At 39.1% G+C, this 19,987-nt stretch overlaps 1 protein-coding gene across 6 annotated transcripts in view; it reads right to left on the bottom strand.

Annotated features, from left to right (window-relative positions):
* Positions 1-1,145: 1,145 nt before the first annotated feature.
* Positions 1,146-19,987, bottom strand: part of LOC122798227 (probable 2-ketogluconate reductase) — a 609,788-nt gene continuing 590,946 nt past the window's right edge. For all 6 annotated transcript variants that reach the window (XM_044067001.1, XM_044067002.1, XM_044067004.1 and 3 more), the window contains one exon: positions 1,146-1,868. In XM_044067001.1, coding sequence (XP_043922936.1) covers positions 1,694-1,868 — 175 coding nt within the window. In that variant the 3' untranslated portion in view covers positions 1,146-1,693. The remainder of the gene's footprint in view (positions 1,869-19,987) is intronic.

Below are 19,987 nucleotides of genomic sequence, written 5' to 3'. Positions count from 1 at the left end.
TTCATTTTGATCATTCTTCACAAAAAATGCTTTTTTGTGCTTAGATGAATAGGTTGTTGCAATGTAAATACATTGCTTTCTGAGTTTAGTTACAGTGCATGTTAGTATAGGCTAGTAAACAACTATAATGTTACAATTGTCAGCTATTAACTTAACAATATACACTCATGTTTGCAGGACTCACAACTGCTTGAAATGTATTTGCTATGTCAGAACCTCTTGATAGTGAATTAGCAGGATGATTAGAGACTGAAATGTATTTTTGAAGTTGTGAGTATGCTTATTAATGTGGGTTAAGGAAACAATTTCTGTTTTGCAACAATTAAAATATGCATATTTTTGTGAGGTTAACACCCCTGATCCCCCAGACTTAATTCTTTTCACCCCAACATTATACCGTTGGGCAGCACAATGGCACAGAGGATAGTGCTGTCAACTCAAGCAAGATGTTCCCCAGGTTGATTCTCAGTAGGGGTGCCTTCTGTGCAAAGTCTGCTTGCCCTCCCTGTGTTCGTGGGTTTTCTCTGGGTGCTTTGGTGTCCTCCCACATTCCAAAGGCATGCAACAGGTAGATTGGACACTCTAAATTGACCATGGGTGGAAGCGCAAGCTTGTGGTGTAGAAGAATTACAGTGGCAGGGCTAGGCACTAGGTGGTGTAAACCTTGGCTCTAGATGATTGTCACTATTGGAGTGACAGCCTGACCCCATGTACAAAAAGGGCAAAGAGGGTTTATGGATGGATTGTACCATTTCAGAGACCCAGAGATAGCACAATTGAATTTGTGTGTATATTTATGTTTTGAAATCACTTGGTTTTATTGAATAAATGATGAGTGCTTTTGTAGCTGGCACTTCATCAGACAGTTATGGCCAGGCTTACCACAGGTGTTCAAACTTACTGAAAATGATGTACCTCAATATGCTAAGCAGCATCCTAATACATTAGTGGCCTTGCTTTTAATTTAAGTTTTAAATAACATGTGTATTTAACCATTGTGCTGAATGTACTCTGGTTGTGCAATCTAATAGAATTCCCTTACCTCTAATAATAAATTAATATCTCCTCCCGTCTCATCCAAAATAACATGTTCTACATCCATACATGTCAACGAGTGTAAATAAAATGCTTTAGTCAGCTTTCTCTTTTTAACAATATACAAGTGCTTGAATGTTCTCTTAGAAAATCTCCTAATACGTTTAAGCCTATGATAAACTGAATGTTATTGCTTGATGAAATAGCTGTAGGCATGCTCACCATTGCAGATATTTATTTAATAAAGTAAAAGGACTTTTTTCACCTGTTCATATTTATTTACAATCTGTTATAGCCATACTGAGCACTGTTTTTAGTATATGATTTATGTTCTGCTGTTTCTTCATATGGCAATGCTCATAGAGGTGCAATATTTAAGTTTGGGGAAGTGCAGGGGTGAAGCACTCCTCATGGGAGATGCAGGAATTTCTCAGACATAAAAATATGTGTTTTAAGATTGTGGAATACTATATTAGTGATTGTACTAGTTTATAATATTATTTTTCTGTTCCTAGTAATTTCCTTTCAGGAAAGGTACGCATTTAGTTAAATTAATTCAAAAAAATGTGTTTGGTACCTATGTTTAAATTAATTGTGATTCATGCAAACATAGAACGGTAAACAAATTAGTAACATAATAACTGACTCTAGCTCCAATTCAATTACTGCTTTTTTTCTGTGACTGTGTAACCTCATCAGGAATAGGTAAGCCTGCAAGGGCTGCCAGTCCATTTGCTAACATTCGCTCAACAACCTTCTTGTTAGTTGAGTAAGTTCTGGCTCCAATGTGAGCAGTGACTATGACATTCTGAAGCTTCAGCAAAGGATGGTCTCTGCAAAAAAGCAAACAAAAACATTCAAGACTTTGTTCTCTTTACAGATACAGATATCTGTCAGTGCAGTTAACTTTGTTTTCTGGAAAACAAAACAAGGCCCATTACAGACTACAATCCACACTAAGAAGTAATAGATTCTACACAAAAGTTATGCTGTTTGCATGTGCTTATTCCATAAGCATAGAAAGAACTAGAATACTCACACTAGTGCATTTTTATGAACATGGGTGGCATTACATTAGCTAATAATAATGTAACAATTATACTGGCTTGAATTGTAGAACTCATTCATAAATAAAGGCAATTATATAATGAAACACTGAGTTGAATAAAGAAGTGAGATTCATGTTTGTCTTACAAAGTATGACAGGTGGGGTCTTTTGGTGGACTATTTGCATTCCTAAAGCTGGAAGGCAACAAGGTGAATTCAAGTGCTTCAGTCTATCCTAGGTATGTCAGTAATAGTGAACAGGAGTGCATTGTTTTTGTTATAAAATAGGCCAGTCATGTTCAGTAGTTTTTTAAGTGAGGGAATTATTAAAGCAAACCAAACATTGTATTATCATTGTTACTGCAATGACTCATTATCAAGATTCAGTAAGGTAACAGTCCTACCACATTCAAATGCCAAATTATGTTCTCATACCCAACTCATATTCAAGCAATTTGCTTAACATGCAACATGTATTTTCATCTGGTGCTTGAACCTATTAGCTATTCTAACTACCATGTGTATTTTTTCACAACTTATCTTTTTTTTATTTCTGTGATATAAACATATAATGAAAATATTTTTTAAACACATCAAAAAGATGAAAATGAAATTATGCCCTTTATTATTATGTCTTGATTTTAAAATATATATATTTAATAGTTAAATGCTTGTTAATTAAGACCTAGAGAGACACTGGCATTCAGTTTGATTTGCCAATATAATTCCAAGGTCTATGTATGTGTGTGTGTGTGTGTGTGTGTGTGTGTGTGTGTGTGTGTATACATATATCATATATAGAAAAGGATCTCTCTCTGTATATACACACACACACACACACACACACACACACACACACACACACACACACACACACACACACACATACATATATATATATATCATGGTCTATTTAAGTGACTTGCTCAGAGTAACACAGTAAGTAAATGAAAGCTGAGGGAATCTGATCAAAGTCCACAACAAGCAGCTCACCAAAAGCATTTAGCTTTAATCCTCTGTGCTAACTGCTAGACATAAAACTTTAACTCAGTTTACCTTAACTAAGAGGTGATCATGAAAGTAGTTTCTTCCCTCCCTTTGACCTAAAATAGACAAGATACAACATGCTTGGAAGTCTTCCCTTGTTTTATAGACAGTACAAGTGTCTTTGCAGAGTGTTACTAAATGGATGGAAGGATACTTTAGTTACTTCCTTGCTGACAAGGCTCTTTTTAACTCTAGTTAATCTGGGAAACAGGAGCATATCATATGACTGAGTTTTACCAAATTAATTTTTGTGGTATCAGTCAGGTCAATTGACACTTTTAATAAAGGTTTTATTTTGTAAAAATTTGGATGGATGCTATCATTCAGTTTATGTAGCACTAAAATATTAAGTGTTACTTGTTTTGTTTTCATTGTGATGGGATTTTTTAACCTGTATCTGTGTCTGTAATTTAACTTTTTCATTTCAGAATTAGAAGCAAGTAAGAGAGACAAAAGTTTCAATATTCGTGTTTGCATTTTTTTCCATGATTGTTTTTCCATGGATTAAGTATATTTATATAAAAAAAAGTATGTGGCTGTGGTAGTGCACTAGATAGTGTTGTTGCCTCACAGCAAAAGGCTCTCTAGTTTGATTCTTGGCTAGAGCACCTTCTATGTGGAGTCTGCATTTCCTCCCTGTGGTCAAGTGAGTTTTAAAGACATGCAAGTAGGTGCGTGTGCTTTCTGTGAAAGTTGGGCGCTGGGATGGCAACTCATCACCGTAAAAACTCCACTGCCAATCAGTCTGTGGACTGGTGATCCACTGTGGTGACCCCTAATGGGAGAAGCTAAAAATACATTGCTATGTAAGAAAGGTTATGTAGGTGTAAAGAGGTTAGGAAGGTTTGATCTGTAGAAAATATTGTTTTTGTGCATGTATGAATTTATTTATGTATTGTTTTCTTGAAATCACATTGTCCCATTGCCTCAATTATGTTTTAACATCTTTATTAAACACGAGACTTTAAAAAAATGCCATTGCTACATATACAGTAAAAGAAAAGAAAACCATAAAATTATTTCTTTGTTATTTTCATGCAGTGTATATATGTTTTCTCTTAATAATTTTCATTCACTCCAGCATTACATACATTACTCATTTCTTGCCTTCCCTTAAATTTCACTCCTCTTGCTTAAAGGAGAACAACGGGATATTATTTCTAAATCCCCAACATGATCACAATGTTTCTCCCTATTATATGATCCTGTCTAAAGAAATGTGCAGATCAGCTTTAAAAAAATATGAAATCAACAGTTTTTTCTTCACAGCCCGATGCCTTGCCATACTGTATTAGCTTCACTTTTAAAAATGAGTTATCGTGCCATTCAAAAGCTAGCTGCCGTCTCTTAAAGGACAACCATGCCCTCAGACTCAAAAAACATGTTTATTTCATCATAGTTTGGTGTTTCCTACATTTTAACACCACTCTGGGACTATTTACAGGTTTTTAGATATTTGTATACATAATTTCTGAGTTTGGCCACATGGGGTCTGGCACATTGAAGGAATTCCAAAAGTTTAGTCTGCCTCTATGTATCCCAGTATGCATTGTTCGTCTCAAAAAAATTGCATCACATCTGCCACTATTTCCCTAGAGCTCCTGTCACTGCACTTATTTACAGGCATTCACTGCTGTGTTGTAAACACCTAGTTTTGGTTAACATTTTATCCTTTTTCAATGGCTACTTCAAACCCAAGCAGTGCAAATGCCACAGAACTGAAAAGTGCATTTTATTGCTGTTTCTTCTTAGAAATGCTAACTTGAATTCAGGCTTGACAAAAGAAATCTAGTTCTTCAAGGTAAATCCCCTCCCCTTCACACCTACCTTCCCTAGCTGTCAAAGAGCTAAGGGTAATTTGACCCATTATCTGAATGTGATTGACAGCTCACAGCAGGTGACCAGACTAATGTACTGTTTGCTTCTCACAGCATTTCCTTCCTTACAGTGGGACACTTTTTTGTTGCACTCCTCCTGTCAAATTTAGATCCAAGCTCTATAGCACTGGGAAAAATCACTTCTTTGCAAGCCAAACTCCCAGTTTTTTCCTTACACTGTGGTTAAATAGCTAACAAATGATAGACTATAAAAAAGATATATTTCAAGGAGTTGCATGACAGCAGTTGCATGTTTTTTTTAAGTGGTAATTTAAGAAAATTACAGTCTCTCATACTTCATGTAATCTTATGTAGTGTTCTCTGTTAATTGTGACAAACATCTGCTTCCTATGTAAAAAGATGCAATTAATGTCTATGCATGATGCATGGTCATTTTTTAAATTATGCAGCTATTACTGTACTCTTGCCTGTACTTCCTCACTGTACTTTGTCACATCAGTAAGGCTTTTCAGAAAATTGATATCAGTTTGACATTTTTGCTGTAATATTTCCAGGAATGGAACCCACACACACACCGCCCCCCCTGCGTGCATTCACACACACAACAGCCACCCTGCATGCATTCACACACACACCAGCCCCCCTGCATGCATTCACACACACACACTGGCCCCCCTGCATGCATTCACACACACACCGGCCCATGTGTGCATTCACACAGGCCCCCATGTGTGCCTTCACACACACACAACGGCCCCCCTGCATGCATTCTCGCACACACACACACACACACACACACACACACACACACACACACACACACACACACACACACACACACACACACACACACACACCGGCCCCGCGTGCATTCACACACATACACACACACAAAAAGCTGGAGAAGGTGCAGGTAATGCAAACTTTCCTCAAATCTCTCAGATAAATGCAGTCGACAGGGTACACTTACACAGAAAAGGAGTTCCACACAGCATATACCCAGTAATATTAGGTTAAGAGTGGGCTGGGCAAGGCAGCTCTGACATCACAATTTGGGAGGTTCACTGGCTCTTCTATAAAGCATGCAAATCAAACAGCACTTACATCACTTTGGGGGAGGAAACATCTGGGTAACTACAGCAAGAGCTCTGGCAGATGTGACATCATCATTTAAGAGCCAGCTAGGGTTTTTTTAACTTGTTTTGCAAAGTGAAAGTAAAACAGTACGGAAAGGTAGGAAGCCTGAGAGGTAAAAACAGTTGACTGCATTACTTTTTAAAGCTGCAGTGATGATTTTTTGTGGCTGTATCAAACAATGGTGACTAAAAGAGACAGCAGGTTGAGCAATCTGATTTAATATCCCATTGTTATCCTTTAAATTCTGATGTCAGAACTACTACAGATCAGCAGCAGTTGTCTTGAAGTTCCCTCCCTCAGACTGACATCAGCACTACTATATTTGCATGCTCTTGAAAAAGCATGGAATGACCCACCCATCATGTGGGCTATGTTGGCCATCCCACTCCAGCACACATTGTGTGAAACTTCCTTTCTTTGTTACTTTTTTCCTGCGGACTGCATTGCATTGACAGACGGTCAGGAATGCTAGATAACCTCAGCCAGAATCTCCTTCTTTCTGTTATTGTGATAAGGTGAGTGTTATAAATCTTTTGCATTCTACAAGTTGATTTCCGACAACTGTGAGCTATGATTTCTTGGGGCCAACACCTTTCCGTGAGCAACTTGCATTGGTAATGTTATGAGAGAGAGAGCTGGCTTCCTTTTTTTTTCTGCAGATTCTACTCACACCATGTGCTTTGCTTACTTCTTCATATCTTTTTTTTGGGCTTTAAGTTCCACAGCCAAAATGCAATGCACATGATACGAGTAGCATCTGTTTTATGCAGCACTCGTTATCTCACATCTCTGAGGTAGAAATGCCATGTGAAATGCTTCCGAGAGAGGCTGTAGTATATCATGTAAACAAATAATGTTTGTGCCATTTTTTAGGGTTTGCTCGGTTGCTCTGTGACTGCAGAATGTAGCTTTTGAAAGCAACTGTAGAGTTTGTCTGGATTACTGTTTCTAAGCGGTAGAGATGTATGCTATCTCATAGTAATTTTTGTTTGTTTTCAAAAGTGAAACACGGAAAAGCACATGGTACAAGCTGAAGCAGCCTATACAAGAAGGTTGCTTTCTAAACTCTTAGCCAGCTATCTGTGTTTTTGAATTGTTGCTACGGTTGGGATTTTATTCCAGTATTGGAAATGGCTAAAATGTGAATTTGCTGTTGTAAGAGGTTGAGTGGTACACTCTCCTGCTTTCAGGTATTGTTGTGCTGTTGTTGCATAGGCGCCGGAACCATACAGTGAGGAGGAGGTAGCTGGTGTGCTCCACTCATATTTTAGAGTAGCTGTTGCACTCCGCTCATACTTTAGAGTAGCTGGTGCGCTCCGCACATATTTCAGAGTAGCTGGTGTGCTCCGTTCATATTTTATAGTATCTGGTATGACCCATAACTCCCTTTGAGCTTTTGCAGTGGCTGTTGTTTTTCCCTTAAGCTGTGCATTGATTTCCATAACCTGTAATTCTAGGTACTGAGTTGCCCTGACACTGTGAGAAAAGACATATTTGGGCCCGGAAATAGCTTGATTTTATCATATTTATATTATTTAATAACTGTTATGAAAATGTTTTTTAAAACAAAAAGTCTTGCCCAATACTTTAGCAGGGTAATAATTTCACTTGCACAGTAATTGTACAAGTAAGATTAATACTTGATACCTGCTGTAATTTCATTTGGAGCCTGGAAGCTCCATCATTCCCCCACTCAGCCACTACCACTGTACTACTACTCACATCACCACTCATGTCTCACCCTCACTCAGCTCCCCTCCCACCAACTGAAGAAACATTCCTATGCACCCCCCACATATTCTACCAACTATATTACTCAAGCATAAAGCATCCCTACAACTTTACACAGTAACCCTCCCACCATACCTATTACCCAAGCATTAACCCTCCCACCATACCAATTACTCAAGCATAAAGCATCCCTACAATTTTACACAGTAACCCTCCCACCATACCTATTACCCAAAGAGCACAATCATAAAGTTTCCCTTATAAACAAACACATTCAAAAACTGAGAAAACTAATAACCTCATGCATATCTAAACTAGCCCTAAGTAGAGATATCCACCACAACCCTGGCCCTACCATCTCCAACCCCAATCCTCATAATCAGACTAGAAACCACAACTTCTCCCATATTACAGCCAATAGAAAGCCAAGTGACTTCCTTCTACTAAGCCTAAATATTAGAAGTATATCCAACAAAGTCCATGAACACCATGCCACCATAGACTTGTACTCCCCAGATATAGTCATCCTGACAGAAACCTGGCTAAAACCTCACATTACCAGTGAGCAAATACTCCCCACAGGTTATGGCATACTAAGAGTAGACCGGCTAAACAAGAAAGGAGGCGGTGTAGCTATAATATTTAAACAGCATCTAAACATCCAGATCTTAAAATCATCAGCTCCACAAATAGGCAATGAAGAAATAATATATACCAACCTCAAAATAAACCAAAACAAAACCATCAACATAATTGGATGCTACTTCCCACCTGGCCAAAACATCCCTCCACTAGAAAACCTCCTCAGCTGGTCTACCCACCATCTCCCCCAAGAAACTATCATTTTAGGTGATTTAAATATTGACTGGCAATCCTGTTCTGGCGACCATCCAACCCATCATATAAACCTTCATGGCTTCACCCAACTAGCCCAGTCGCCAACCAGGATAAATAAAAACTCCACCAAGCACACTACCCTGGACTGGATACTAGTCAATAAGAGCCCCCAGTCATATATAACAGGCTGCTTATCAGATAGCCTCAGTGATCACTCCCCAACATTCCTACTCAAAAAATACCTATACCAAGCTAAACCTGTCATCTATCGTCATATACGTAAAAAATTAAACTTTAACCCACTCACATTCATCTCATCTCTCAAAGAATGTAACTGGCATCCTCTAAAGTACCTCAGCCTTGATGACACAGTTGAATTTTTTAATACTACCTTCCTGAGCATCCTTAATTACCATGCCCCCATAAGACTTTCCAGAATCAAAGCACAACCCTCCCCGTGGCTACAGAAAACCACTAAGTCAGAAATGAAAAACAGGGATAAAGCCTGGGAGCACTGGCACAAAACCAAAACCCCCTCAACTAGACAGAAATTCCTAGAACTACGCAATAGAGTCAAAAAGCTAATAAAACAGGACAAATTCCAATACTACCAGTCTACCCTAGACTCCTCTCAACACAGCCCCAAACAATTCTGGTCCTCCATAAACTCCATCCTCCACCCAGGTAAAGTCAGTACCCCTCCTCCTAACATCCCTCACTCATCAGAAAATATTTCTACCTCATTCAACATACACTTCACACAAACCATACTATCACTAGCTAAACAACACAACTCCCCTCCCCTCCAACCCACACCTTCAATTAGTAATCTCCCCACTGCCTTCTCTTTTTCTCCTGTACCTACCTCCAACATAAAAAAACTATTAACTAAACTTAAGCCCACCAGATTAGCAGCAGACAACCTCCCAAGTGAATACCTACAAATCACAGCTGATGCTCTGGCCTACCCAGTATCCATCTTGATTAACCGATCTCTGTCAGAAAGTTACGTTCCCACACTGTGGAAAGTATCACATATAATTCCCCTCCACAAAGGCGAACCCTCCATAGAACTAACCAATTACCGCCCCATAGCTATTCTCTCTCCACTCTCCAAAATACTAGAGAGATGCATACACTCTCAGGTCTCAGACTACCTCCTTACTAACAACCTCCTTTCCAATACTCAGCATGGTTTCCGACCAAACCATAGCACCATCACTGCCTTACTCTCCTTTACTAACACTATCCTTCAGCATTAAAACAATGGCTGTCTCTCCTCTGCTACTTTCCTAGACCTATCTAAAGCATTTGACATGGTCCCACACAAACAACTTATCTCTGTCCTCAATAACCTATCCTTCTCACAATTGGTCACCAACTGGTTTCAGAGTTACCTGTCTGACCGCCAACAATCCGTTGTATGGCAGAATGACATATCTCCCCAACTACCTGTCTCCATAGGGGTTCCCCAAGGATCCATCCTTGGACCACTACTCTTCTCTGTTTTCACCAATAATCTAGCCTCTGCCAACAAACATGGCACACTCATACAATATGCAGATGACTCAACCATCATCTGCTCAGCCCAGTCCCTACCCAAACTGCAAAAAGTCACACAGGAAGCCTTTTCCTCTGTTGAAACTTGGTTATCCGATGCCCAATTAATACTCAACCCAAACAAAACTAAACTACTCATCTTCCAACCCACCAAACATACTCAAAACAACTCTCACTTTAACATCACAGCAAAAGGCAACACCACTATATACCCAACTGAACACACCAAATTGCTAGGAGTGGAAATAGACACTAAACTAAAATTTGACATTCACATATCCTTGACCATAAAAAAAGTCCACAATAAACTAGGAGCGCTATACAGAAATAAGCAACTTCTCACCGAAGCAGCAAAGATTTCAATAGCAAATTCCCACCTTATCTCCACCCTACTTTATGCCTGTCCAATATAACCAACCTAAGGCAATGCGATTTAAACAAGCTAGAAACCTGCTACAACAAAATCGCCAAATTCGCCACAGGGGCATCCTACCATAGTCACCACTGTCTCTCACTTGCTGAACTGGGCTGGCTTGAACTCCCTCACCTCCTTCAATGGTATCAACTCTCACTTGCCCACAAACTAGTAAATCATCCACTAAATGTCCCATCCCTCCAGAATCTAATCCAACCCTATCGCACCTCCAGACCACTAAGATCCAGCAACAAAAATCACTTGCAGATCACTAAAGCCAATAACTCTGCTGGTGAAGCACTATTCTCTTGCACCATAGCCAAATTATGGAACTCCCTTCCACCCACAATTACCTCCATACCATCATGCACCCACTTCAAAACTTTACTAAAAGCGCACCTAAAAACATGCTGGCTATGCCCTTGCAACTCCCACTCTAATATCACCCTCCCCATCCAACCACTACCTTTCTTTCCACTCCACTAACTACCTTGATTATAGCAAGCTCAGCTGCTCATAAGCCAGTACTTATTATACAGCAGGAACTTCTTCTTGTAACATTTGTCAATGTCTGTTATGTACTTCACATATAAAGATTATAGTTGTCTACTGATGCACTATGTTCTTCATCTGTAAATATGTTGTAAGTAATTGCTATGCAAATTGTTAATCACTATGTAATCCAATGTAACTACTGTCTGTTTATTTTAACTGTGGAGTTTTTCTCCCCGGGCCTCCGCTGAAAATGGACCTACGTCCAGTCGGACACTCCCGGTCAACAAATATAAATAAATAAATAAATAAACAAACAAATAAATAATAAATAAAGTGAGATGCCATTGTGTTCATTAGCAAAATGTTTCACTCCCCCTTCCCGCAGAGTACTAGCCCATGATTTGCAAATCCTTGCCCTGTTACAGTATCTTCTAAGAGGAGAAATCCGTTATTACAGTTGTTTACATTTACTGATCTCTTTTCTATCCACACACTTTTTGTACTGATTGGGGTGAAAACAGCTGAAGTGTGTCAGCACAGAACAGTGTCTTCATTCACTCCAGCTGGGAAAAATTACTTTCACCGATTTTGGACTGTTTGGATGCTTTGTATGTACATCAACTTCTTTGAGCAGTCTCTCTGCACAGAAATAATTAAAACAAAAGTGTGTGTGTATGTGAGTGTGTGTGTGTTATTTTCTGCTTTTCACTGGAAACTACCACCTATACTTATTGTACAACATAGAAAGTAAAAGGCAGGCTTTTTTCTTCATTTTTGTGATGGTTAGGAAGTTGTTGTATCCTAAAAGAAGAGGTCAAGTTTCCAACATTTCTGCAGGACCCCCTGGTGTGTGTGGTGAAAGTGAATTTGATTGTCGGTTGCAAAAAGAGTTTGTATTAAGTTGTTGGGAGAGAAGCGATTCTAATAACTTTAGTGATAGTATATACTCATTTAAGTCTTATTTCTTTGCATATGCTTTCTTATGATGTAAAGAGTTTTTAGGGGTTGTAGGCTCCTACACTACTGCAGGCTATCAGGGCTTTGCTTTTATTTAGCTCTATAAGGACCATCACTAAAGCTACAGCAGGTTCAATACCCAGTGGCTGCAGTTTGGAGAGGAAGGCAGGGTTTATGTTACCACTCTCTGGGGAAGTATGCTATATTAAACAGAAGAATAACTTCTCCCAACACTTCTACAGTAGCTTCTGGTGTAAAGGGGTCTTATTGTCAACTACAGGGACAAGGAGCTGTGTTTGTGTGCTGGGAGTGAGGGAATGCTAACTGCTTAAGTACCAGCTTTTGTGTACTGGTACTCCACCCATTCAACCGGTACTCCACCCATTCAGCCGGTACTCCAACCATTCAGCCAGTACACCACCCATTCAGCCAGTACACAACCTATTCAATGGGTAAACCATCCATTCAACTGGTACACAACCTATTCAACTGATGTACCACCCAATCAACTGGTACATCACCCATTCAACTGGTATACCATTCATTCAACTGGTACCCATTCAACCAGTCCACCACCCATTCAGGTGGTACACCGCCCACTCATCCAAGTGATATTTTTTTCTAACGTAAAGTGCTATTTTTTGTGGGTGATAGTCCCTATGCTGCCCTCAGCAACTGGCCCTCTTTTTACTGAACTGTATACGAATAGTATTCACTGTATGAGTAAGGCACGAGTAGGATCAACGCCCAGATGCCCTGGTTTGGAGGAGAACAATGGATTTGTTTGTTTTGTCATGGTTTCATGACTGTGACACATTACATAGGGAACCCCAAGTTGTTTTAAAGGTGGTGTGATTGCCATCTGCTGGGAAGAAAGGACTAAATTTGCTTGTTGGGAGTGAGGGAATCTTAACTGTATCAGTGCCAGCCTTTGCATACCAGCATATTCTCATTTATCTTTTTTTTTTTTTTATGTAGAAGAATTTATTTTTGTGGCTAGGCAATTTCCTACACTGCCTGTCAACACTTAGACAGTGCTATAGGGCTGTTAGGAAAGCATTTTTGTACTTGGGATTATTGCAATTAATTCCTGATGGCAGAAGTTTGGAAAGGAAGGCAAGGACTCTGAAGTGCCTGCTATGTATGATCCTACACCAATACCGCTCATCCTGTTAGTGAAAGAAATCTGGACAAAGCCTGACAAAATGGGGGGAGAAGGCCCGAAAATAGGGACATAATTTAAATATTGCTCCCACTCATATTTTATAGTACCTGGTGTGCTCCATTCATATTTTATAGTAGCTGGTGTGCTCCGTTCATACTACTTTTGGTCTGTTCCTCTTAAAATTTCTGGTTTTCTGGCAAATCATTGAGAACGGAATTCACTAAATAATGATAGCCCTTTAAGTTTCAGTCTTCATATCTTTTTTTTGTAAACACATGGTAACACAAAACACTATTTTTGCAACTTTCTAAGATTATACAAGCAATATTTAAAATGTGTTCCTGGGGCCTTTGCCCCTCCTGGCAAATACATTTTGAATTTTTCCAGATTTCTTCTGCTGTGAAATTGAGAGATATAGCTGTGTCAAGTGGATGGTGGAGTGGTTGTGTTGTTACTTCACAACAAGAGGTTCTCTGGTTGGATTCTTAGCTGGGGTGCCTTCTATGTGGAGTGTATGTCCTCTCTGTGTTTGTGTGGGTTTCTGCCCATGTTACAAAGACATGCATCTAGAGCATTGTTCCCTGGCCCTCTGCTGAAAATTGGATTTGTTCCAATTGGACTTTCCTGTTAAATAAATAAAAAAATTTACAAGGAGCTGAGAGCTTCAGGGGAAGAGAAGTTTAGTGCTGCTTATTCCAAGTCTGTTTGTGTTAGTAGCACAACACGGTAGTAGCCTTACTTTTGATGCAAAAGGCTGTGGGTTCTACTCCCACAATATGCAGATGGGTTGCTGATATTGTGCTGTATTGTACTTTAAAGGGAATGGATACTGTCAATGTCCTCCTTTGGAGGAATTGCCTAGTAACTATGAATTTATCAGTTTGCCATCCATTCCTATTGCAATATTACCAGCTTATCATGCTTTAATGTAACATGGGCACATTATTCATCCAGGGCAACAGCCACTTTATTTGTAGATGAAACAATGAAATATAAGGTTGTTTCCTAGCAGCACCCTCTTCATTAGTTACAGATCCCTTTAATGTGGAATTATTTAGATGACTTACTTCTGCAGAGATTTTGCTTATTTACTGATATTGGTGGATTGTAATGACAGAAGTTTGAGTGGCCTTTTTATGGTTGAAGTTTATGGGTAGTTTTGTCATTATTGGTTAATACATTTTGTTTCATTGCTTAGTAGAAGACTGTACAAAACTACAAATTTAAAACAAATTCAAACAACTGGTGCTGTATTATACAAGGAATATAATTGAATACAAACAGGAAGGTGAATCAAAGAAGGCATACATGTATGCATGGCCCTAAAAATGTGTATGAAAACAGCCCAGACGAAAGTGTGAAAGGCTCAAAATCATGGGAAAATTTTAAGCTTTACTCTTGTTACCAAAGCAATGGATGAAGGTAAAACAGTTTACACCACATTACCTTGACCTGGCCATGCCTTCTGACACAATCCCCTACTCAGGTGTAGTACAAAGGATGAATAATGAAGGAGCGAACACCTGCATCACTAGCTTGCTCAGAGGATGTAGGAGATCAAAATAGGGGAAGAGACCAATCACCAATGGAGTCCCCCAGGGTTTGGTGCTGAGACTTTTGGTTTGGCTTATACATCTCCAAAGTAAATGGAAATACCAAAGGGCTTTGGATGGCTAGGTTTGAGATGACTGCAAGCTAGGACCAGTTATTGAATCCCCAAATGACTTGACCATCATGCATAAGGGTTTGTCCCAAATAATAACTGGTGTCAAAATCATGACAATGCCCTCTGAGAACTGACCCAGTTGTTTGGCATTTGGGGACTTGTGTGTACAGTGACCTAACTTTTGACCAGCATGTGCCCAGAGTCATAAGAAGGCCTTTCTATATTTCACAGCTTATAAACAGATTGATTGTGACTAGATCTAGAGATAATGTTGTCCCCTTTACAAAGCTCTCATTAGGTCAATCATTTTGTATAATGCCCAGTTTGGCATGTATCTGTCCAGCCCCATGCAACGATTGGAATACCTTCAGATATACCTTAATAAAAGGATACAAGTCCTAAACAATAGGTCTTGCATGGACCACCTCAAAGATTTATTACTATATTGAGTATCCTACAGAGTGCTTAGAGGTGACATGTCTGGCATACGAGGCATCCTCTGACCTAATACAGATGGACCTACTGAACATCAGCAAGTCAAATGGCATCAAAAATACTCAGTGCAGGTATCTAAACTGAATGTTGTGGAGAGATGGATATATATCACAGAGGCTACCACTATTCCAGAACAGACTATCCATAAAAAAGTAAAACAAAGCTCATCCGTCCATATTCAAATACAACTTGGATCTAAGGATGGGTAATCGAAAATGTACTCCAGGATTGCTCCTCATGCCACTAATGGATAGAGGCAGTTCCTAAATGTTACATCCCTTACAAGGGTCCCCACAAATTATCTATGGTATGATCACAGTTATTCCCACTATCAGGGGTGGCCACGGTGGTGCAGTGGTTAGCGTTGCCGCCTCACAGCAAGAGGTTCTCCGGTTCGATTCTCGACTGGGGTGCCTTCTGTTTGGAGTCTGCATGTCCTCCTTGTGGTCATGTGGGTTTCCTCCCACATCCCAAAGACATGCAGTAGGTGGATTGGACACTCTAAATTGGCCCTAGGTGTGAGTGTGTGTGTGTGTGTGTGTGTGTGTGTGTGTGTGTGTGTGTGTGTGTCTTCTGTGGAAGGTTGAGCACCGGGCTGGCAACTTGACACTGTAAAACTCCACTGCCAATCATGAGCAGACAGATGATCCACTGTGGCGACCCCTAACCGGGAAAAAGCCAGAAGAAGAAGAAGCCATGGGATAGGTAAGACCAATCAGAAAATGTTAGCCAATTCCCCTTTGGTGCTTGAATTAAGCTTAAAATGTCCTGCAAGTGAACCTATGTTGTGGTAGCAAACACTTATAAAACAAATGCCCTTTTAGATCACTAAGTGCCCCACTCACCCTCCGCTCCCCCAGTCTTCAACAGCTTCCGGCACCTATGTGTTGTTGCCAATGTACATTATTTATGCTACTGCCGAGCTCTAGCTGAGATAGCACTTGCGTTCAGTGTTTTTGGTCTTCTCACACCACATGCTCCAATCTGCATTTAGTAATTGCTTTTGAGCCTTTTTTTCTAATTAGAAAAGTACATGGAGCGAGTAGAGCCAGATAATGATAGAAACCTGGTTTCCATCTCTGCACAATAAATTGTCGAACTCTTGCATTACTGGTATTAGGTGCTTGTGTGCACTTGGGCTGTCATCATGCTGCTGGGTTAAGGTCTGGTGCTCAAACCTCACAACTGTACAGATTAGTGTAGACTATATTGATGGGTTGAATCAAGCTTTTGGTTCATTTTTCATAAAATGTGTATTAATGCCCGATTGTTTGTTTGTTTGTTTATTTATTTATTAACTGGGAAAGTCCACTAGGCCTAGAAGAGCCCATTTTCATTGGAGGCCTGGGGAGAAAAGCTCCACAAAATTAAAATTAACATACAAAATATATACTAAAGATTTAAATACAATTCTGACAGATAGAAATTAGGATTCATGGTTGCAAATAAAAGCACAAGTTTAACAATTATATAATTTCATTAATCAGAAAGCAGTAATGAAAGGGGAGGAGGAGTGGTGCCATTTGCTGGACTGCTGCCTATTTTTGAGGTAGTTGGTAAACCATTGTAGGGTGGGAGGGAGAAAGTCTAAGGTTAGAGAGTTTGGTAAGCAGTAGTGAGTGAGAAATTATGTCAAATGCCTTTGATTAATGGCAAAGTTTAAATGCTTGAAGTTTGCTCAGGTCATGTTTCAATGTAGTTTACCGTTTTATACTATCTTCTTTAGCTGCACCTTTTATATCAGGAGTATGAGTTACTACATATTATATACTTGTTTGTTTTGATAATATGGGATCCGTACAGATCTCCGAAAGAAATTTTCACTGAATCAAAATCGTCCGGGCATACTTCGCTGAAGCAGCACTTTTGCGTAAGTATGCCTATTGCAGAGGTCATACTATGGTGCGGATAAGGGAAAATTCCCTTTTCCCTACTGTAGTGCGATCTCGGAGTGAGAATATTAAAGTAGGGGGGTGTGGGGGGTGCTTTTGTTAAAGGGTGTTCAGTGATAGTGGGTTCAGAGTGTTGAACTTTCATTCAACAGTCCTAGACACCTATATATATATATATATATATATATATATATATATATATATATATATGTGTGTGTGTGTGTGTGTGTGTGTGTGTATATATATATATATATATATATATATATATATATATATATATATATATATATATATATATATATATACACATATATATATATAATATGTGTGTATATGTTATATATATATATATATATATATATATATATATATATATATATATATATGTGTGTATATTTCTAGATAATATATGTGTCGGATTAAAGGTTGAGTTCAGTGGTGCTGTAACCTCCCTGGTCTTGGATGGGATGCACAATGTGAAATGCTTTACTTACTATTATGGACTTGTGGTGATCGACGTTTAAACTGTTGCTATCAACCTGTGTTCCCGAGTCTCTCACCACTGAGTCTGAGCTCAGAAAGGTACAAATCTATATCATAATTAGCAGGTGCTACATCTCTGCCAACTGGGACAATGAGTCATTTTTTGTGTTAAGTTTTAGTCCGTGATTTTACCACCAATCATTCGTCTGCTTCAGCCCTTTTTGTAGTATGTTAAAATAGTTGGGGTCCTCTGATTGTGCCTAGTTTACAGTCATTTGCAAACTTGGTAAGCCACAGGCCATTTACAATTCTACTTTGAAATGCAAGTCAAATTAGTATTTTTTGTCCATTAACACTGTTTTGTTTACAGCACTGTTATAAATGTGAGTATTTGAGGCAGACACAATAGCCCAGAAAAAGTAGCTCGTTTTACTTGAAAAACACTATGTTTCCAAATACTATGAACTATACATCCCTGTTTCATGACAGGCCATGGTACTGCATAAATGTGTCCCACTGTCAGAAAGAAAAGGCTAGAACTAGAAAACAATGGATGAGTTAAGTCTCCTGTGGTGATGTGTCAATCAAAGCAACAACAGGTCAAATTACCTTCAGCACTTTGACAGCTAGGGAGGGAAAGTGTGAAGGGGGAGGGGAGATTATCTAAAGAACTGCAACTCAGGCATGACAAAAGAGTGAAAATTAAGATCTCTGTAAAGAAGAAGCAGTAAAAAACACTTACAAAGTGTGTTCTGTGTCTTTGTCTCAGTTTTTTAAGTAGTCATTGAACAGCAGGATATCTTAGTTGAAAATTTTCTGACTGATAAGACACCAGTGTGTGCATGAAAAATGAATGCAGTCATAGTAGCTTCTGAACACTGAAGCCTGTGTGATGTAATGTGTTAAGGACAAACACTGCATTCTGGGATACCTGGAGGTTTAGAAAATTTGTGAATTCTCATCAAGATGCTAGACCCCATGTGGCCAGACTCTGAAATTACATATAAAAATATTTAAAAACCTGTAAAGAGTCCCACAGTGCTGTTAAAATATTAGAAACATCTAAACATGATGAAATAAACATGTTTTTTGAGTCTGTGGCTGCAGTTCCCCTTTAACATTACTCTGCACAGGCCTAAATTCAGCACTAGGCAACCTAAGCAGTTGTCTAGGCCCTGCTGGCCAAGGGGGCTGCCACAACATTTACTTTGTGATTAAAACAAAAATCATGTGCTCTTTAAGAGCACCTTCTGCATCACAGATTTACGTCTCTGTATGTGTTGACACATACACACCTACCATTGCTTGCTTATTCTTTTCTTTTTCCATGTGTAAAATTTAAATTCACAACGTTTCTTCCCACAAAGTGGCAAATGTATCAGTAAGGTGCTTCTTTGTCTGTGTGTGTGTATTTATGTAATTTACCCAGGCTCAAACCCTGTACTTTGGTAACAGGAGACAAAAATTTGAATCCTCTACACAAACCATACCTTTCAACTTCCTAACACAAGAAATCTGGACAATGCCTTAAATAATGGGGTGACAGAGACCCCAAAATAGGGACAGATTTTACATATTGCTCTTATAAACTTACAATCTTGTTAGAATAACTGGTTTTGTATTAGCCTGAATTTTCTGGAGGATGTGAAGTCTGAAACTCAAACATATGTTATTATTTAGTGCCTTCAGTCCTCTGTAGTTTGCCAGAAAAACACATTTTAAGAGGAGCAATCCAAAAATATGAAGCAAAATCTAGACATTCTGTGGAAATCTGGACAGCTAAGAGGTATGACACCAACTACCTCAGTACATTTCTAAGGAATTGTCAACTTCAGTGCATTTTCAAGGAATTGTAAGCTTCATGGGAAAAGAATTTTACTGCTGTTCATAATGTGCAGCTGTTTTGTTTAGCAAGTGCTCATCACTGTGCTATAAAGTAGGAATGCAGTGTTAGCAGCACAACAAGTAACATACTTGCTTTTGATGCAGAAGGCTGTGGGTTCTGCTCCCACACCATATAGTTGGATTCCTGATACAGTGTTGCCCTTTAAAGGGATGGAGTTGCTGCAGTCCTGCATGTGTCCTCCTTTGGATGAGATGCCTAGTAACCACAAACCTGTTGTCAGTTTTCCATCCATTCTCTTTTGCAATACTACCAGCTTACCATTTTTATGAGCCTAGTACCTA

The sequence above is a fragment of the Protopterus annectens genome, chromosome 3.part1 (genome assembly GCF_019279795.1).
Source record: "Protopterus annectens isolate FY-2018-M chromosome 3.part1, PAN1.0, whole genome shotgun sequence".
Taxonomy (NCBI): Eukaryota; Metazoa; Chordata; order Ceratodontiformes; family Protopteridae; genus Protopterus; species Protopterus annectens.
The sequence above is the reverse complement of the archived record's forward strand: the minus strand, read 5'-3'. Positions and strand labels throughout refer to the sequence as shown.